Raw genomic sequence first — 20,946 nt, 5'->3', positions numbered from 1 at the left:
ATGGTACTTTTACCAATACAAATGGTACTTAACAGTCTTGTTTTCACAGCCTGAAAGAGCTTCTTTATCTACCTTAGATAGGTTTCTACTATAGTCATAGGGGAGTCGAACTCAAAACTGAAGCAAGTTTTGCTCTGGGCTTGCAGAAAATGCTTTCAGGACTGTACATCCTTCTTTACCATGACACTGTATTTCTTGGTATCTTACAGGTTCGGATATAGGACAGCTCACAACTTGATGGGTATAGAGTGGGTCATGGCTGGTCCTGAAGTGAGGCCAAAGTGTATGATGTGTGTTTCACGCCACTAACAAAACTTGTCCTTGTGTGTTAGAGTTAGTAGATGAATTTCAATGGTCCGGAACAACTTTCTTCCCCTGTGGGGGCCATCACTTTAGTGACCCAGCATTGTACTTCCCAGGAGGAGGCCCAGCCTCGTGATGAGGAATAGCAAAGAGAGAATTCAGCTCCAGTTCAAAAGGATACAAAATCAGAGACTGTCACTGCTCTTGTAAGGTAAGTTGATTTAGCCACGCACACAGAGCAGTGGTGGGTCTCCTGCTCAGCCGCACTGTGAAGCAAGAGGCATGTGTTAAATCCATTTGTGACTGTCTTGTAAGAAGGGTATCATTTAAAATTATACTCTGTCTCTATCCTTGAATCATCTCAGAGTAACTCTGTCTGGAGTTAGGTGGTGTTTCATTATGCAAGAAATCTTGACATAATATTATTTTACTTTTCTCTAGATTATTTAAGAGAAACTCTAAACCACAAAGGTTCTAACGTAATACTGCATAACAGGGAAGGCGATTTTCTTTTAGATTTCTTTGAAACTTCCTGTAAAGTATCTCTAAAAGATCCTATTTGAATCTTATCATATATATTCTTTAAGCCTGATACAGGAAACGATAGTGTCATATGAGCCTTGGTTGGCATGGAGAGAATCAGGGGCTTTTTGAAAGCAAAACCAAGTCTGTTTACAAGCAAATTAACTGAAAACGTCTTAGCAAGAAAGTATTGATTCTTCAATAACAATCACTTAGATGTTTTAGATTGTATAATCACATTTTCTTTAAAAATCAGAATCTCAAATTCCACCTTTTTTCTTTTAATTTGGATAGAAAGAATCTATAGAATGTAACTGATTAAAGTAAATTGTATCATTGTTGATATTGTATTGAAGTTTTCTCTCTGAGCTACCATATCCTATCGGCTGAAATTTCCGGCATCCCTGGGGGAGAGGAGGCCATCAGGGCAGACCTGCTATGGACCTGAAAGATTCGTCCCCAGGTCAGCCCTCCACCCCCACCCCCCACGATTTGAGAATGAGAGGGAATAGCAGGCAGGAGCAGGAGTGTAGGCGCCATTAGACTCCCAGTCACGTTGGATTTGCAGATCATCGTGATTTGTTAAAATGTGTTAGATGTTTTTAAACTAATGCTACATAGGGTTATCGCACTGACACAGGAGTAGTACAGTATTAAAAACTGTGGGGACTTCCCCGGCAATCCAGTGGTTAAGACTCCATACTCCCACTGCAGGGAGCAGTTTTGATCCCTGGTCAGGGAATTAAGATCCCGCATGCCATGTGGCGTGGCCAAAAAAAAAAAGTCTGTAAGTGTGGAGTTGGAGTGTTTTTTAAAACAAAAGTGTTAAGCCAGAGGTGTTATTTTATGTACATGCATGTTTTTAAGTCTCTAGGTATATTCCTAGTTAAATGTACTAATGAGCAAAATGCAGCAGAGTTTTTGGCCAGCAGTTGAACTTTAACTTAACATTTGTTATTTCATAGAGATCCTGCCTTGAAAAGCTTTTTGTTTTGAATCACTCTTTGATACTGTCAGTCAAGTCCCATTCCTCGGGGCTTGACTAGGTTTTCTAAAAGCCCAGTACACCAGTTTGTCCATAAGGCCGTCATCAGTCCCATTTCCTGATGCCATATGAGAAAAGGGGTCATGTAGGATTTCCTTTCTTCCCACATGTCCCAGGATAACTGCAAGTATTGTGATGAGGTGGAAATCCGTGTCTCTCATGATGAAATCATCCCCTTCTGTTTAGGAGGGATCATGGAGTTTAGGACAGAGAAAAGAAGGAAGCTCTCAATTAGAAGCAAAGACATGTAATTACTTAATAGTGGAGGTGGCCCTTCCATCCTTAAGACTGGAAGCAGTTGGGGCTCACTAGTGAAGAGCTTCATTTTTCTTGTTTTGTACAGTGCTCTCTGTGTTACTGAAGTCTGCTCTGTGGTTCCTGAACCGAGAATGTTAAGCACTTTTTTTTCGGCCCTCCTTCTTCTTAGGATTCCAGCTTTCCCTCCTGGCCAGAAATGTTCAGCCTGGACTCATTCAGAAAAGGTAAGAGTGTGACTGCACTTGTGGCCTCAGGCCTGTCTTCCCTGTGATGGGCAGCTGTGAAGCCTGTGAAAATCCCTCTGGTGCATATCCACCACTTACTGAAATCCACCTTTTTTTCTAGGCTGATGTTTTACACCATTTCCTCTGTGAACCTTTCTTAATTCTATCAACCACAAACAATCTCTCCTTTCTGATTTCCTCAGCACCACCTCTGTACTTTCTCATGCATCCTCTGTCTGAACTACTCATTGCCTCACTAGATTAGAAGCTCCCTGAGACCTGGGCCTGTTGAGCTCTTTTATCATCCATAGTACTTGGCATAGCGTTTTGCACATAATAGACCTCAGTAAAAGCTGGTGGAAGTGGACTGAGTCATCGTTTTGTATTAGTGGTTAGAGAAATTGCTGCAAGACTTGAAATCAGTGCCCTGCAGCAGCTGGGGTGAGAGAGTTGCATAAGTAGCAGCAGAGTTGAGCCATGGCAGGGCGAGAGGACAGTGTCCAAGAGCTTCTTGTAGAAAGTGGTATAGCTTGTGAAGATTCAAGGCACCAGATTGCAAAGGCATTGTATATCTTAGACAGGAGCGTGACTTTTCTCCTTTAAGGGAGTAAGGAGTAAAATGTCACCTGTATTAAAGCTGACCATGAGCCTCCTATCTGTACATATTTGACAAATAAATGAGAACCGTAACAGAGCATCTGTAACTGCTGATGAAAAAGATCCTCCTAATTGTGTCTCCTCTCCGACTTGTGTCCCTGGAAGCCTGGAAAACCTTGGCTAGGTGGTGCCCTCTGTTGCCCACTGAATGGGGCCAAAAGGAGGCTGGATGTTCCAGATCTCAGAGCCACCTCTTCCTGTCTCCTTGTTTGTTTTCAGCTACTCCATCTGTTTTCATACTTCAGGAAAAAACTAATTTTTGTCTTCCTCGTTGTGTTGGTTAACTGTGTCTAATAGGAAAACACTGAACTTGAGATGAGCGTGGACAGCACATTTTGAGCTGAAAATTAAGTGCATTTAATTGCTCTGTGTTTATCTCCTCATCAGTGGGTGTTGATGTCCACCCACTTGTAACAGTTGGATGAAAATGGGTTCTCTCCTGGTGGGAGTGTCTGAATTAACAATACTGATTTCTTAAAGAGATGGACAGCCCAATAAAATTAGAGTCCTCGTCCTCCTCACTGTGATAGGGAAATGGTACCAGGTGAGAGAGTTTCGGGGCAAAATTCCTTTCTAGCCTTTTTGACTTCACTTTCTAGGCTGGAAATGGATTTGTTCAAGAGGTTTTCCATCGGGGATGACACTGTTAGCACTCGTCTTAGTGGGAGGCAGCAGAACCTGACTGAGCCAAAGCTACCGACCCTGATGCCCAACGTACATCACACTTATGTGTCTCACTGGCTGAGGAGGCTTGGGTGGAGACCAAGCCTCGCTGTGCCTCCTTCTTCACCATCTAAGTGGTCATAGGGTTGTTCTAAGGATCAGATGAGTTAATATGTATAAAGAGCTTAGAACAGTGCCTGACACCTGGTAAATTCACAAATCCATGGTATTAAGTAGTTTGAGGACATAATAATCAGACACAGTCTGAATTTGGGGCCTTGCTTTCCACACAGTTTAGTATTTTTACCAAGAGTTGTCTTATGCTTGAAGGTCTTCAGGAAAACCATTAATCAGAAAGAGTCACTTATTTGAATATTTTCCTTCAGGCAAACCTATCTTTTCATGGCTGTAAGGCTGAATGCCTTCTCCTGTCTTCTGAATGTGGCTCTCATTTTTAGTTTGCATCATGACCTCGACAGTTGGTCATGACGGGCTTCCCAGCTGGCACTGGTGGTAAAGAACCCACCTGCTAATGCAGGAGATGAAAGAGACACAGTTTTGATTCCTGGGTTGGGAAGATCCCCCACAGAAGAGCATGGCAACCCACTCCCAGTATTCTTGCCTGGGAAATCCCATGGACAGAGAAGCCTGGCGGGCTACAGTCCACGGGGTCGCAAAGAGTTGGACATGATTGAGCGACTTAGCACACACACACCCAGCCTTGTGACGCTCGTTGTATAGCACTTCTTTATCTCCTAGGCAGTTTCTCTGTGTTTCTTTGTTCCTTGTGGTGAAATTATGAGCTCCCTAGGGCATTATGAATCTTGAGAGAAAATGTTAACATGGTATAAAGCTTGAGTCAAACTGGCTAGGGTTCCAATTTGGTCCCCATTAACACTAACGAGGTGTTAACTTACCTGTTTCCCTACCTTTAGGGGTGCAGTGAAGATAGAGGTGGGTTGGCAGGCATTTGATAAATGTAAGTTGATCTATTTGGGGTAACAGCCATACAGCTCATGTTTTTCTGGAGAGTGACAGCCTAGCTTCAATACGCACTGTGCTGTATGGCTGCAAAATTGAGGACCTGCTATGTACAAGCCACTAGCGTGGAGATAGGTGTGTTTCAGAGATGATTTTTGGTACTTAGGGGTTTATGTTCTCAATGGGCTAGGCCTTTGTATGGTTCTGAAGGTAATGGCCCTAGCAGTTCCCTGTAGCATTATAGACAGTGGCCCGCTGGGTCTTGTGGCTACCATCTTTCCTATTGTGTAATTAAACAAAGCTGCCAACGTCTGCCAACTAGAAAACTTGTGTGCCTGGTAACTAACCTGTTATTACCTTTGCCAGCATCTTAACAGTTTTCTTGTCTCAGCTGTAACGCCATCAGAAGCAGGCCATAAAGAGCAAGCCGAGTCTTTCTTTTACAGTCCACACAAAACTTTGAAAAATACCATATCAACCTCAAGAATGTGCAATTTTCCTCCAGCTCCAGTGGTCAGAAGAGGTCTCTGTGATTTTGTTGTGGAATTGTAACAACCTTCCCCCAGTTACTGGAAATGCTTAATGGAATAAACTAATCATCAAATCACTTATTCTTTTTTTTTCCCCAAGCCAGCACCCTTGGATATGAATGAAGACCTTCCTCAATCAGGAAAGGAAAGATTCAGTTTACAACCTTAGCTTCAAGGCAGAGCCAGAATTAATTCCAAGATAAACCTTGATCTTAGGCACTTGGTTCCAGAAGTAACAGCATTTCCGCTGTAACACCACCTGTGTTTTCCACAAAATCACACACCTATATATAATGTTTTAAGAGGGCTTACGGCAGAAATAGAGTTGAGGCAATACACTGGCAATATGACCAGGATATGACAAAACTGTCATGGGCGACTGGGAAGAAGCTTTGGTCCACCGAGGCAGGCGGCTTAGTGTGATGCTGAAAACGTACAAGGAGCCTTCTAAGAGAGCAGAGTGGCAGCTGCTGAGACAGCGCTGGCGGAGGCGGAGCCCTGAGCCCTGCGGGGCTGCCCTGAAGCAGAGAGTGCTGCTGGGAATGTGGGGGAGGGGACCCTGAGTGCAAGTCAGTGCTTCCCCCAACACTGTACTATGAAAAAGATTTCAGAAATACTGAAATGTTGAAGCAATTGTATAGTGAGCACCCGTGTGTCTACCACCTCGATCCCCTACAGGCATTGACTTTAATTTAAAAAAAAATAAAGCTGAAGGGGCTTTTACTTTTCCTGTTGAAAATGATCATTCCACTCCCACCTTTCAGTTCCTTTGCCTTAGCAGAATTAGATTTGAACCAAAGGTTCTTAACGTTTCACTGATGTCATTCCCCCATATTTGCCAATCATATATGAGCTAATTTGCATGATAGAAAGGGGCATCATTTTTGCACTGTGGGCTGTTTCTCAAGTGTGTAGAGAGTGTGTGACTGTCTCTCCCTGTTCCTCTCCTCCCTCATTTATTGTAGCAAAACCTGTGGGGCAGAGAGCTCCTGCACCTTTCTCCCCAGACCAGTGTTCTCTGATATTGTCACCACTTAGGTGGTTTTAAAGACCTTACACCTTCCTTAGCCATAGATTTCCACCTTCCCATGGAATGCTCAGTGAGCATTTTAATTTTAGTTCGTGTATATCAAAATTTTGGAACTTCCTAAAAATGTACTTTATAGATCACGGATGGGTAGTATTTGGTCTCCAAGTGAATGGAAATATTTGGAATGGTAAATCATTAACTTCAAGAAAGAGAAGACTAGAAAGTGTGGATCTGATACTGGCTCTTGCAGAGGACACCAGGAGTCAAGTAGCCCCTTCCGTCCCCGATTTGTAGAGAGAGGGAGTAATTGGGGATCCGGTGGCTCATGTGGGGAGCCTATGGCAGACGCAGGGATAGTTTCCATAAGTGGAACAGCCCGGCCGATTTGCTTGGCACCGTGACTGTGGAGAAGCTTACGGGATGGGCATTGCACTCACGGGGGGTAGCTGGAAGAACTGGGACACTGAGAGAGCTTTGAGAGCCAAGGGGGGACTGAGGCTGTCATGTATCGCGTCTGTATCTATAAAACAACTGCCTTCTTTCTGAGCGGTATTGGCACTGTTTCTCAGAACCTGTGACTGGCTCCACGTGCTGTCCTGTTGCCCAGAGCTCCTCCCGGGTGCTCTGGGGTGAGTCATTGCAGGGGTCTGTAACGGTGAGGGGTGAGACCTCGTCACCCTGATGCCCTCTCTCTTTCCCCAGATCGGGCCCAACACAGGCAGCGTCAGTGCAAACTTCCCCCACCCCGTCTTCCACCCATGTGTGTCAACCCTGCCCCTGGAGGGACCATCTCTCGAGGTAAGGGAGGAGCCATGTCTCCAGCACCAGCTGGGTCCAGGGCCTGCGGGGAGGCGGGCGGCACAGGGAGCCTGGGTGCCAGGGCCATAGGCCTCTGGAAAGGGAGCGAGGAGGAGCGGGGTTAGCAGAGCTCTTGCTGCCCTCAGGGAGACATCATTTGGAAAGGTCTGGGTTATTTCATGATGCTCGGCCACTTGGCTTAGACCCTACTGTCTCACTGGGCCTCCTCGTGTGACCAGGGACAAAGCCTAGGCTCCGCCTGGGTGTCTGGCTCCAGGGCGGGGACGCAGAGGGCTTGGACCTTCTAGGCAGTCTCGGCTCAGGTCTCAGAAGACGCAGGGCACTTGTAGCAGGGCCAAAGCAGGGAGCCCGACTCGACCCAGTGCCCTCCATCTGGAGGCTTTGGGGACACCTGACATCACCATCCTATCTCCTCTGGCGCCTCAAAGCACTTTACTGACATTCAGCTCTGCCTCCCGGGCTGTTTGGCAAGGTAGGCTCTCCCTTTGACTGGGGAGAATGTCAGAGCCCCCAGACAGGTGGCCGCTCACCTCAGCCCACTGGCACCCAGGGCAGGGCCAGTCATAGGACCCAGGGAAGCGTCTCTGCCTGCGAGTGTCTCTTCTCTTCCCTCAGACTCAAATCTTCTCCAGCTCTGCTGAGACCAGTGCTCCTGGCCCACAGCTCTCTTCCCAACTCCATTGGCTGCCTGTCTCCGCTCCCTCAGGTTTTTAGTGGAAGAACACTATGACAGTTCCTAGAGTCTTTGCCTTCTGTGAAGACAGCATGTCCACTTGAGGCTCTGTCTGTAAAGTGCTTTGAAGGTCAAGAGCTCAGGAAGGGTGCGGGGAGCGCCCAGCGCCTCCGGTTCTGCAGCACACGCTGCTCTGCACCCACACGGTTTGTACACGCGCTGCCCCCCTGCTGCGGTGGCCCTGACACAGACAGCAGCATAGAAATCAGTCCTTTCGGCCCCTCTGCCCGTTTGACTTAGGTATTAAAGAAATGCCACCCCCTACCGTTGCCAAAACGAGAGTTGATTGCCCTTTTTTCTTTCTTTCTTAAAATGCCCTGTAACTCGAAAAGGCTGAACGTTAACATTTCCAACATGGCAGGTGAGTGGCTCTGAGAGTGTCAGATGTGCTTTGGCTAAGCTTACAGATGGTTAGCCGGGATTAACCAGGCAGCATGACTAGGCAGTGCCTCCTGGAGCACACGCAGAGGAGAAGGCCACTGCTCTTGGGAGCGGCAGCTGCCCTGCACTGTCGCCCTGCAGGAACAGACACCCCCACCCCCGTGCCTGATTGTCTTCTCACAGCTGCGTCTCCAGAAGGCATCTGGGTGTGTGCATTTTTGCCTTCCCTTTCTCTCTTTTTAAGCTTTGAAGGGTGCTTGCCTCTGTTCCTTTGTGACGGGAGCAACAAGCCCGTAGACCACGTGACTCTTGGACCTTTCTGCCATGCTCTCTGATTCCCTAGAGGCTTTGCTGGTACCTCTGAAGAAGGAAGTGCGGGGCAGAAACAGTCTCTCTGGTATTCAAATGAGAGACTAGTGCTCGAAAAATGGTGGCCACTGAAAGAGGTTACAGTGCCCATCCGAGTCAGATTTGAAATTGGAAAAAAAATATCACCTCCTTTCCCAATCTACCCCTGACTCGACCACCAACCTCTTACCAAGGCCTTGTTCCAAAGTCAAGGGTGAATAAATTAAGAACCTTGCCCCGTCCCCTCCCCTGGGAATCTTTCCCACCACACAGATCTGAGATGTAGAGCGCTGGAAAGTGACATGGAATAACTCACCTTCTGGCAGGATCCCGGAGACCACGGTACTGGTCCGTCTATTCCCTGGTGTAGACGTGTCACCTCTTGGAGTGGTGGTTTGCCTCAGGGGACCTTGTGGCTTTACATACATTGCTGGGAAACCTGTGAGAATGGGTAAGGTGGTCAGGGTGGACCCCCAGCCCCTGTAGGTCCCATTACCTTTCTTGTTGCCAATTTCTTGCCATTTGAGTGTCCATAAAATATCAAACTCTGACTAGGTGGACAGAACGTTGACCCTGGTTTTTACGGATATCAGTGGCCCCTCTGCTTTCCCTCCAGAAGTTTTCTGGTCTGCCCGAAGTAGACTGTCTTTGGCTTCCTCCTGTTGCATTTTCCTGGGGCCACCAAAGTTTAGAATCCTCAAATCCCCCTCCTGCATATTCAGCAGATTTTTAACCTTAAGTGCATGCTGCTAGATGTCACTATTTAGCACTTTGAGTACCCGATGTTGTGCTTGATCCAGAAGCGATGGAGAGCTCTCTGAGCCAATAAACCCTTCCGTTTTTCAGAACTTCCCTCCTTTTCCACAGGCAGAGGAGTCAACTTTTTCTCCCCAATGAATGGACAGTAGAAGAGAAGGCTTAATGTTGGTGGAAAGGAACAGGGGCATGCCTGAACCCCCTTTAATTTTCTTCAAGGTCCTCTAAAGCAGGAGTTGGCAAACTTTCTTTAAGTCAGAGAGTACACGTTCCAGTCTTTGCAGACCATATGGTCTCTCGTGCAGCTACTTAACTCTGCCATGATATCACGAAAGCACTAATAGATACTACAGGAACGAGTGAGCTATGTTCCAATAAAGCTTCATTTATAACAACAGGCGGTGGGTAGGTTTGGTCTGCAGATTACAGTTTGGCCACCCCTCCTCTAGACTAATGAAGAGATCACAGAACCAGAGGGGTTTCAAGACCTGGTCTAAGAGTTGCCTTCATTTTGGAAAAAGCAGTGAGGTTTGTGGAGGTGAAATATTTCCTCAAGGTGACACTAGCTATTAGAACCCAGATGGAGAAAATGAAATAGGAAAAGAGGGCAGAGAGCTTACCAGAGAAGGAGCTAGTTGGTTGGCATCCATCACCTGACCTTTTTTTTTTTTTTTTTTTTTACATGAAATCTCCCACATTTGTTTGAGATATGTTTTGTAAAATAGATAAAACAGTATGATGAATCCCTGTGTACCTGGCTTGAACAATGAACAAGCTCATGGCTGATCTTCCTTTCCACTTTGTGCCCTTTGGAAGCTAATCCATGAAATCATAGCATTTCAACCTTAGCTTAAGTGACTGTCAGAGCAGAGTGCTATTCTGAGGGTTTCCTAAAACACAGGATGGGCCCAGGCCCTACTTTCCAGGTGACGTCTAAGCTGTTGCCTCCTTCAGCTTTCAAATACCATAGTTTTCAAACTTTGGCCTCAGCTGCTGCCGCCACTCCCTGACTTACTAAGCTTCTGGATTCTTTTGAGGGAATTTGGGCTGCTAACAATCCTTGAAAACTACTACTGAAGCTGGGTGGATGCCTTAGCTTTTGGCAAATTAAAGTGCCGCTTGGCCACGTTCAAAGCTCTGGTAGCATCATTTTCTGCTCCAAGGGTCTTGCCGTTCCTAGATGGATCATAACGACAGGCCGTGGGTGGGGGTAGAGGGGTTTGACACAGATGGTGATGTCCCTTTATGAGGTCAACCATCGGTGCCAGGGCCACCTTCCCTTTTTCCTGCTTTTATGGTTAAACACTGAGGAGGGGAGGGAGGAACAAGAGTTATAGCTGCCCCATTCTGCCCTGGATCTGCTTCCGAGGGCCCTGTCTCCCATCGTCTCAGACCTCAGAGGGCAGAGGCGTCTCTGTCAGAGCACTCTGCAAATCCCTGTTCCAAACATCCCCATTTTATCTTAACCACAGCCACACCAAGTGAGTAGAGCAGGTTCGTCCTCATTTTCCCCAGTGATAAAATGGCCCAAGGTTCACAGCTGGCAAGTGGTAGACTTGGAACTGAGCCCAGGTGTTAGGACTTAAATCCCATGTTCTTGTCATAGGCCAGCGGTTCTGAGTGTGACCCCAGACCGGCAACCTCAGTATTATCTGGAAACTCGTTAAAAATGCAGGTCTTGGACCCCGCTCCAGAGCTAATGACCAAGAAACTGTGGAGGGTGGCTCTCAGTAACATTTCAACAAGCTCTTGAGGGGATCCTGGGAATCTTATCTAGAATTATAAAACAAACAACAAACAACTCCCACCCCCACCACAGCTTCCTCCAGCTGCACTGCTAACCTCTTACAAAGGCCTCCTTCCAAGGGACCGAGACCCTTAGGCCCTTGCTGTCACTGCCCCAACATGCAGATTCAGTCTGATGCTCCTCAGTGCGGGAAGAGGCAGAAGAGGCATGAGCCTGGCTAGAACCCTGGGGGGACGGTTTGGAGGCAGAATCCCATCTGGCTTTCACACACGTGGAACAGCAGCAGCTTCAGACTTTTCACTGCTGCATCAGCTCAGTTCTTGGGCGCAGGGTGTTTTTCACCTTTGACTCCTGTTCTGGAGATTCATTCTGGTTTGCTAATATTCAAGAGGTCTTCCATGTCCTGCTTCCAGATTCTTCACTAGTTGTAAGCCATTAAATGAGGTGGATGTGCCCCAGCTTAGCAGTAATCACTATCTTACAGTCCGCCTGCTGGAGTGCAAGCCAATTTGCCAGGGCACGTAGAAGCGATCTACCAGCACTGGGTAGGACCCAGAGGGAACTTCTACTTCATTTCTTTGGGTGGACATTGAGCTAAGGCCTGTAGTGTTTCCCGGACAACCCCACTCTCTCTTCCGGCCTTCAAATGACAAGTCTGTGGGTTTGGATTTACAAGGGGTGTGATTTCGGCAGAATCCCAGACAGATCCAGTCAGCCCACCGGTCAACTGGAGTGTGATGTCGGCTCGGTCCCGGGTCCTCCCGTCCGGCAGGGGGCGCGCGGGCCCGAACCTCCCGTTCCTGCCCTTCTGCCCGGTCCCTGCCCGGCTCCGGAGTCGCGGGGGCGGGCGGGAGCGAGATGGCTACCGCCAGGAGACTCATGGCGCTGGCCGCCGGCGTCTCTCCGCGCCTGCGGCCATTGGGTCCCCGCGCCATCGGGCGACAGGGAGGCCCGCGTGGCCTCTCGACAGGCTGCTCCCGCCCCGACCGGACCCAGGAGGCCGCCGAGGCCGAGGCGGCCCCCGGCGAGCCTGGGGAAGGCGATGGAAGCGTGGTGAACGGTGAGGGCAGTGGCGGGGGCAGCCAGGCTGCGACGCCCTTGATTCCTGGGGATGGCAGAGCTAGGGGCGCGGGCCGGGGTCGGGCCCTCTTCGGTATGGCTGAGACAGCCATTCAGTGGCGGGCCGCAGCCCAACTGTTGTAAAACTCAGTGTGGTTCAGGTCCAAATGGACCCCAAGCGCAGAGGTCTGGGACTGGAGCGCCTGCACCTGGCAACAGTGGGTGAGAGGTGCGTACCACGAGGGAGCTAGGGAAAACAGGTAAACGTCCAGGTCCTGCCAGGTCGGTGGTCTAGGGTTAGAGCATCACGGGTAAGCACATCCTTCCCGTTGTAAGAAAAGGGAAAGCTCAGTATACATCTGGGACTTTAAGATCTGAAATAGAGACAGAATGATTGCTCAAAGTGGATCCCAGCGCTTGCCTTCTGAATAGGGCAGGAAATGAAACTAGTTAGAGCACCCCTGCCGATCAAGGATGGACAGAGAGTGTGCTGGCCTCTGCCTCTTTATAGAGTTAGAGTGGGTACCACTGCACATCTATATTATATGTGTGTCTAGTGGGCTACTTAAAGTTAGGCCCTCCTGTGAGATGGAAGCCCTTTGAGTCTGCTTACATACTGTTTCTTGGCTATTTGATTCTCAGTAGCTTTAAGAGTTATCCTTCAGAAGGAGATAGGGCCAGGCAGAATCTTCCCTCTTGGCCAGTTGACAGGGGAGTCTGCTCCAGGGAAACAGTTTGAACCCAGGCAGCAGAGTTACAGCAGAGCTTGTGGAAGAACGTTTTCAGGACACAGAGACTTCCCCAACACCACAGCCACTCTCAAGTGTCCTGTGGGGATCAGTGTGCAGGGCTGTGAAGACGTTCCCCATGTGACTTATGATTGATGCGCATCGGTACACACACACACACATATACACACACACACACACACACACAGGCGCTATAAAAAATATTTTTTGGAGCTGAATTATAGGCCAGAGACTGTGGGTGGAGAATGAAAAAGCTTTCCATCTCCTTTGACCCTGCATCTCTTGAAGGTCCACTCTGGTGCTTTGGGCCTCTTCCTTCTGTTTTCAGCCACTCAACAGGATTCTTCATGGTCTCTCTAAGTCCTGTGTTTGGCACAAGCTGCCTCTAGGTGGACATCTCACCCATCTGTGCTCTGGAATTGATCCAGAGTGCAAGTAAACAAATGTAAGGTATCGCTCATGATGTTTGATGCATCCTGCCTCCACTTGGTTCACTGCGGTGAACTCCTGGGAGGACCAGCTCATGCCTGTGGCTCAGCTCTGGAGGTCTCTAATCAATGTCCCTACACATAATCTGGATGAAAGGGGAGGCCTTTTCCAGGGCGCTGAGGTGTGATTGAGAACTGCGGCTTGGTGTTCAGACTCTGCAGGCATTCCTCCCTTTTGTGTATCTGTTGTTTTAGGGGCCTTGCATTGTCTTGATCTCCAGTGTGTGTGCGTGTGTATGTATGCGTGTGTGATTGGTTTGTTTGTTTTTTTTTCTGTTCAGTGCTTTCTTTCAGACATCAGATTATGGGGGGTTGCTGCCATGTAGGTTTCTATAGCTAATGTATGAAGTCAGGAGCTTGGGTGAGGAAGAGGATGCTGGCTGGTTCCCCTCTGGTGTTTGGGGGATTGACCCTTGTCTTTAACAAGGAGATGATTGTCCAGTGGGTCTAGGTCCACTGTCCTCTGTAAACCCTGAAGCCTTTTGCCCGTCCTTTTTAAGATGCTCCTGGGTGGTTTGGGGTTGCGAGCCAACATCCTCAGTATCCAGCCCAGGGTTGCCCTGAAACATACCCCACAGAGTTTTTAAAGCAACACAACTATAATGCTTTTGTCCTTGTTTTCTTAGCTTCTAGGGACCTATTAAAAGAGTTTCCACAGCCCAAAAATCTTCTCAACAGTGTGATTGGAAGAGCCCTTGGCATCTCACACGCAAAAGACAAATTGGTCTACGTGCATACAAATGGACCGAAGAAAAAGGTATGGTGGCAGGGAAACACGTTGGTCTGAGTCTCAGGAAGGAAACCAGCTGCCCTTTTCTCCCCCAGGTTTCTCGTCAGGGAGGCCACAGTGTAGGTTTTTTGAATTGCGAATGGTCAGCAGTGAATCTCAGAACAAAGCTAGGTCTGGAGCAGAGTCTGGTTTAGGGAAAGGAAACATGGGCAAGTGAAGCGAGACGCTCTCTCGTCTTGTGTGAGACAGGGCACTGTAGTGGGCCCTGGCATTGATCCCTCTTCAACTTCCTGGAACTGTAGAGGTTCGAGTTGATGATGATTCCTGCTCCCAGAGTCTTGTAGGTCCTGGGACCAGGAAGCATGCAGGCAAACCATTCTGAACGAAGATTTTTAAGAATAAGGGTGGGTCCCACCTTGCCCTGTGACTGGAACATGGCACTTTGAAGAAGCAAAGCAACTTGAGGTGGGACAGTGGCTTGAGGGGGGAAGGGGGGTCCTGGAGCCTTCCAGGGAGCTAATGATGGGGTCGGGGTTCTGTCTTGCACCCAGCCCTGCTGCTATGAGGTCTGCAGCTTTCCTGTGGATTCTCCATGTGATTTGTAATACCTTTGTAGACCAGAGAGGCAAGGGTTCTGATTTCTCTCTTCTTTTTCTCAGAAAGTCACCCTCCACATAAAGTGGCCCAAGAGCGTTGAGGTAGAAGGCTATGGCAGCAAGAAGATCGACGCCGAGAGGCAGGCTGCAGCCGCGGCCTGCCAGCTGTTCAAGGTGACCCTCCCCTCATGAAAACCATGCAGACCTTCCTCCTGGGAGCTTCTCGCAGTAATGGTCTTCCTGGGGCCAGATGCTCCTGGGTTTAGGATGGCAGAGTGTTCAACTGCTCAACCTCCTGAGCCCTTTTCATCGTGTGGTTCCTTTTTGCTTCAGCCGTTGAGGGAACAGATGGATATTACTTTTTTGCCACTGTAGTTACTTACTTTCTGTGGTTTCAGAAACCACGGCGAAGAACCTCTTTGTGGAGAGCACTCCCTCTGTACAAACAGACTTCTATCTTGGCTTCTGTTCTCTCCCTGTTATTTCATATAGGTTTTTCCTTGTGGCCACATAGTCCTCTTGCTTACAATGAAAGAATAATAGTCATTTCTCTATCACTTCCCACTGATTGGACATGGGTTGCTTTGAGTTTTTGGTCAGGCAGCAGTTACTACATCTTCACAGTTGCTCCCAGTCTTTCTTTCCCTCGCTAACTGACTCCCTTCATGGCTGTGCCATCCTTGGATCTTCCTCACATTCCCTGGTCTTTGGTCTGCCAGGGACAAAGCTGTATTCCTTCAGCTTCTCTCCCGCTCACAGTCTGCAGAGTTCATTGTCCTGCTTCCTTCCTGGATCTGAGGAGGAAAGTCCCTCTTCCTATCCTGGGTCTCCATACAGCCCTTCTCTTTTCTCTCTCCCCTCTCTGCATCTTCTCCATCCCATCTTTTACCCTTTTATTTCATTTTCCAATCGTTCCTCATCTGATTCTTTTCTGTAGGCATCAAAACTTCAGTGTTGGGTAATTCCCTGGCGGTCCAGTGGTTAGGACACTGCGCTTTCACTGCCGAGGCACAGGTTCGATCCCTGGTTGGGGAACTGGGATCCTGCAAGCAGTAGGGAGGCTTAGCCAAAAAAAAAAGTCTTCAGTGTTCCGATCGCTTCCCCCAGCCCTGCTTCCCCGCACACAGCTCTCCATGCTTGTGGTCTGTTCCACTCGAGCGCTGCAGCCCTTGCTATGGTCCTGGTTCCCTTCACATCCATGTAGTGTTTGATGGTGATTGTCGGCTGACTGGGGCAGCTTCGCCAGCACCGAGCCTCTCCCCAGGCCTCGCTCTGCTTGAATGTCCTGTGGCTTCGGCCCCGTGGGGCATCTTTCTCAGCTGATGGGTGTGCCTGCTCTCCTTTGCTCTGGCTCATTTCAAGCTCCTCTTCGTCTCCCACTCTCTGTAAATGTCTCCTTTTCTGTACTCCTTCCCCCAGTGGATCCTATCTCTCTCAGAAGTTCAACCATCCTTTCTTTGTTTAATGTCTTGGAAGTTGCCGTCCCTTATTGAGTGCCTCTACCTCAGGGATTCTCAGTTAGAGGGGATTTTGCCCCCTAGGGGACACTTCATAAGGTCTAGAGACATGTTTGGCGGCCACAAAAAGAGGAATGCTGCTGGTATAAGGCCAGGGATACTTCTAGATGTCCTGTAACGCACAGGACAGCCCGCTACAACAAGGAATTACCTAGCCCCAAATGTCACTGGGCTTCCCTGGTAGCTCAGATGAGCTACCTGCCTGCAAAGAATCTGCCTGCAATGTGGGAGACCTGAGTTCAGTCTCTGGGTTGGGAAGATCCCCTGGAGGAGGGCATGGCAACCCACTCCAGTATTCTTGCCTGGAGAATCCCCATGGACAGAGGAGCCTTGTAGGCTTCACTCCATGGCGTCCCAAAGCGTCAGATACGACTGAGCAATTAAGCTCAAATGTCAGTAGTGCCGAGGGGCAGAGGTGCTTTTCTACCTGAATGTGAAAGGCACTTTAAACCGAGACCATGCGCAGCAAGCTGTGCTCACATTCCTCCCCAGCCTGTTCTCTCTCCTCTGTCTGTGCTCGTAGTCTTGTTTGTTTGTATGTTTAATTGTGGGTAAAAAGTTTACTCTCTCAACCACTTTTAAGTGTACGGTTCAGTAATACTAAGCACAGCCACGTTGTTGACGAACCAGTCTCTAGAACTTCATCCGCTTGCAAAACTGAATCTCTGCACCCGATAAACAACTGTTCATCCTAGTCCCTTCCCCAGCCCCTGGCAGCCACTGCAGCAGCTGATGGGAAAACCTGAACAAACTTTTTGGCCAACCCAGTTCTTTCTGTTTCTGTGAATTTGACTACTACTCATACAAGTGAAATTTGTAACTGCCTTATTTCACTTAATGTCCTCAAGTTTCATCCATGTTGTAGCAAGGGTCGGAATTTCTGTGTTTTTAAAGGCTGCTATGTTCTATTGTATGTATATATGCGTTTTGTGTATGCGTTCATCCGTTGATGGACTCTGGGGTCCACCTTTTGGCCCGCGTGAATAATGCCGCAGTGAACTTAGGTGTACAAATACCCCTTCAAGACCCTGCTCTTAACCCCCAGAATTGGAATTGCTAGATGATATGGTAATTCTTAATTCTTTGAGGAACTGCCATAGTGTTTCCATAGTGATGGCAGTACTGTGCCTCCCCCAGCAGGGCACTGATGTTCCAGTGTCTCCACGTCCTCAACACACTTCCTAGGTGTCTCCAGTAGGAGTCTTGACTGATCTGTGGGTGCTGGAATGACACACTGAGCCTGCCTTTAGGAATAGTCCCCAGCAGCGGCGGCAGGGTCAGGCAAGCCCAGAGACGGGGACCCCGAACAGGCGCGGATGCAGGTCGCAGCAGCGCAGGAGCTTTTCTCTGGGGTGTTACAGAGCTGCAGAGCACAGTGGAGGGTCCGATGGAGGCAGGAGGAAGAGAGGAGGGTGGGGAAGCGCGAGCGCACAGAAGGAGCCCCTGGGAGGGAGGCAGGCCGTGGAGGGAGCAGGCTGGGAGTGAGTGGGAGGCAGGGAGGAAGAGCGTGCTGTCGTCCTGGGGAAGGCCAAGGGAGAGGGTGTTGCGTGTGTTTTCCGTATAATCAGACAGTCTGTGTAAACAGTGAGGCAGAAGCGCGAAAGCTGAGGTGGGGCCAGGCATCCATGCCCCCTGCCCCGAGCGGCTTGTGGCTTTCCTCCGTGCGGGTGTGCGTGGCGTGCCCTTTTCCCGTCTTCTGTCACAGCATCTCACTAGAATCCTCGTGTGTTCCTCCGTAGAGATCTGACAGTTTGGTCAAGGGCCCAAAGAGTCCGTCCACGCTTTAATTGGAGTTACGTTACATGGCTTACTTTAGGCGGCTTTGCTCTCCTTGGGCAGAAACGTTTCATCACAGGAACGCCCTCCATTTGTGTCCTTTTACCAAGTTCTATACCTTTTTAAAAACATACGTATACATGGTCACTGTTGCTGTTGTGAGTAGGCTTTACCTGATGCCATTTTAAGTTACAGCTGGTTCTTTCAGAAACCTGAGGGGAGAGTTTTCAGAAGGGTGGTCACTCCTCAGCCTGTTGGGAGTCAGGCGGGGCTGAAGCCACCCTGTGGAGCGGCGCCTGGATCCTGGCGCCCGCCGTCCACATCACGTCTGAAGCCTCTTTACTCACCTGCGGCTCACCTCTCTTGTCTTTGCCACTCGCAACTTGAGCTTTTTAACCTCGAGCTCTAGCCTCTTGCTTACTGCTTTGTTCCTCAGACTCTGGTTTTCTGCGCTTCTCTTGACGCAGAGCTGCTTGAGGGTAGGGACCGGGTGTCCCTCGCTTGGTGCTCAGAGTGCCAGGCGTGTTGCTTTGTCCACATTAGAGACTTGGCATGTGTCTTATTTAATTTTCTCTAGAAGAGAATGTTTTAAAATATTTTTCTATAAGTGGCTTTAAAAACATTCAGTGTTAATTCTAGAACAGGTTCCCAGTGCGGGATTCTTGTTTCAGAGGTGTATCTGTTTCACGACGTAGGCGGCGTATTTCCTAGCCACGCCACTCACTGGAGCTTTCTAGATCACTTTGTGGATGCATCTGCTTCCTGTTGCCCCATGGGGTTTTTAATGGGGATTTTTCCTTAGTTTCTTGGTCTTTTGTCTACCAGATGTAAGAATGTACCCTGTCATTTTCATCCGTTGATGCTAGACAGGTTAAGTGCTCTCTGGGCCCAGTTCTGGGCCAGGCCTGAGGTGAGCAGACTGGCGAAAGAGCATGGTTTCACACACAAGGGCCCTGCGGGGTGACTGGGCAGGTTCCGAACAGCCTGTGGTGGAAGGTGCTAAGGGCCCTCACAGCGCCCCCCTTTTTCCCCTAGGGCTGGGGTCTGCTGGGTCCCCGGAACGAGCTGTTTGATGCAGCCAAATACCGCGTGCTAGCCGATCGCTTTGGCTCTCCGGCTGACAGCTGGTGGCGCCCAGAACCCACCATGCCACCCACTTCCTGGCGGCAGCTGAATCCTGAGAGCATCCGGCCAGGGGGACCTGCGGGCCTGTCCCGCTCCTTGGGTCGGGAGGAAGAGGAGGATGAGGAGGAAGAACTAGAAGAAGGGACCATCGATGTCACTGAATTTCTGTCTATGACCCAGCAGGACTCCCACGCCCCACTCAGGGATTCCAGGTACAGCCAGGGGCAAGGGAGGCCGGGGAAACGGGCTGTGCCTTGACGTGGGTGGGGGCATATTCCCTGGAGCCTTCTCTGAGATGGGAGACCCCTGCCCTGCGCCTCAGTCAGTGTCTCCATTCTCGGTATGTCTGCCTCTTTGGGGACCGCCAGCTGTGGCTGTGTGCCCTGGCTGGGCTCTTGCAAGACAGCAGCGTAGGCCTTCCCTCCAGCTCACACTTGAGCCCTTCAGAGCCCCGGCAGCTGCTCTGCCTGCCCCCTGCTCTCGCTCTCCTGTGTGTCTGGAGGAATTGAGGGCACGCCCTGTGTGCTGTGTGTCTGTGAGAGGACCACAGGCCAAGTGGAGATGCCCCCACCTCCTGGCTGCCCGCTGCAGTGATGCTGTGTCCGAGCCCCTGGGTTTCAGAGCAGGTGAAACTGGCTTGGGAAGAGAGCGCTTTTTCACCTAAACCTTTGGTCCTCTCAGGGGGGGTTCCTTTGAAATGACAGATGACGACAGTGCTATTAGGGCTCTGACCCAGTTTCCACTTCCCAAGAACCTTCTGGCCAAGGTGATTCAGATAGCAACATCCTCCTCCACAGCCAAGGTGAGCTGGGTCTCCTGAAAGCGTGTGTGAGTGGGGAGCCGGCTTGCTCAAGTCTGGGTTTGCCCAAGATCAGGTTGGGAGGGAGACTTAGGTCTGTGGGAGGCCTTAGACGCCCGTTCCCTTAGCCCAGCCTGCGCCAGCTGGGGAAGCTTGAGGTCCTCGGAGGCAGGACGGAAGTCAGGACACTTGAGCCCGGGATGGGGCTGGGGACTGTAGGAGTGGAGACCCCAGGTCTGTTCAAGGGGTGCAGGCACCGATGGAGGCTTGGGAGCGGGTGGCTGACTTGCTGAGGTTTTCCTCTTCACTGCCAGGCTGAGGGGCTTTGGTTACTCAGAGCTTCTCTCCAGGCGCAAGGCCTTTTTGTTCCCCCAGGACGTGCTTGGCTCTTAGCTTGTGTTGGCAGCTTCCACCCACAGCTGCCATCACACCTGTGTGCCTTGACAGTGCTGAGAGGGCAGTGGGCTAGGAGGGCAGGCAGTGGCGTTGCCCAGATGCCGTCTCCTCCTGTAAACCATGCTGAGCGAGATCCTGGAACTGCGGCCCCACAGGGCTGTCTTCTGCCTGTTCAGTGGCACTTCTTTTGAGGCTGATGTTTGGTACCTGCTCAGATCGGGGTTAAATCCGTATCTGGGTTCCTCAGCATTCAGAGAACACTTAGAAGTTCTCGTTCCCTGCCGCCTTGTAACCCCCTCTCGCCCTTTGTGTAGAACCTCATGCAGTTCCACACCGTGGGCACCAAGACCAAGCTGTCCACCCTCACCCTGCTCTGGCCCTGTCCCATGACCTTCGTGGCCAAGGGGCGTCGCAAAGCAGAGGCAGAGAATAAAGCGGCAGCCTTGGCTTGTAAGAAACTGAAGGTGAGTGCGGAAGGGTCCCTGGTGTGATGCATGAGGTGTCTTGGAGCTCCCTGCTACCCTTGGCAAATGGTCCACTTTTCCAGGAAATGAAAATCCACCTTTGCCAGGCTTTTGGAGTAGCTGGTGTCCCAGCCTTGTGTGTCAGGCTCTGGGGGCGCTGTTTCCAGGGCTTCTCCGCACTTCCTGCAGAGGGGCTTTGCTGTGAGCTCAGCCTTTTCAGCACTGTGGGCTGGAGCCCGGGTGAATGCAG

General features: G+C 49.9%; 1 protein-coding gene across 32 annotated transcripts in view; it reads left to right on the top strand.

Annotated features, from left to right (window-relative positions):
• Nucleotides 1–20,946, top strand: part of DHX30 (DExH-box helicase 30) — a 28,896-nt gene that overhangs the window by 2,127 nt on the left and 5,823 nt on the right. For 5 of the 32 annotated variants that reach the window (XM_086368275.1, XM_086368267.1, XM_086368269.1 and 2 more), the window contains 8 exons: nt 420–514; nt 2,298–2,352; nt 6,916–7,011; nt 13,920–14,050; nt 14,683–14,793; nt 18,948–19,249; nt 19,719–19,839; nt 20,547–20,696. In XM_086368275.1, coding sequence (XP_086224401.1) covers nt 2,325–2,352; nt 6,916–7,011; nt 13,920–14,050; nt 14,683–14,793; nt 18,948–19,249; nt 19,719–19,839; nt 20,547–20,696 — 939 coding nt within the window. In that variant the 5' untranslated portion in view covers nt 420–514; nt 2,298–2,324. Of the gene's footprint in view, nt 1–332; nt 515–1,181; nt 1,289–2,297; nt 2,353–6,915; nt 7,012–8,097; nt 8,127–8,820; nt 8,946–11,830; nt 12,286–13,919; nt 14,051–14,682; nt 14,794–18,947; nt 19,250–19,718; nt 19,840–20,546; nt 20,697–20,946 lie in introns of those variants that run through there. The other 27 variants (XM_086368256.1, XM_086368257.1, XM_086368260.1 and 24 more) reach the window with 13 other exon arrangements.

Source organism: Bos grunniens, chromosome 22 (genome assembly GCF_055505025.1).
Source record: "Bos grunniens cultivar Pamir isolate PY7600 chromosome 22, Bosgru_T2T1.0, whole genome shotgun sequence".
NCBI classification, from domain to species: domain Eukaryota; kingdom Metazoa; phylum Chordata; class Mammalia; order Artiodactyla; family Bovidae; genus Bos; species Bos grunniens.
Note: the sequence above shows the minus strand (reverse complement) of the source record. Positions and strands in the feature narration are given on the sequence as shown.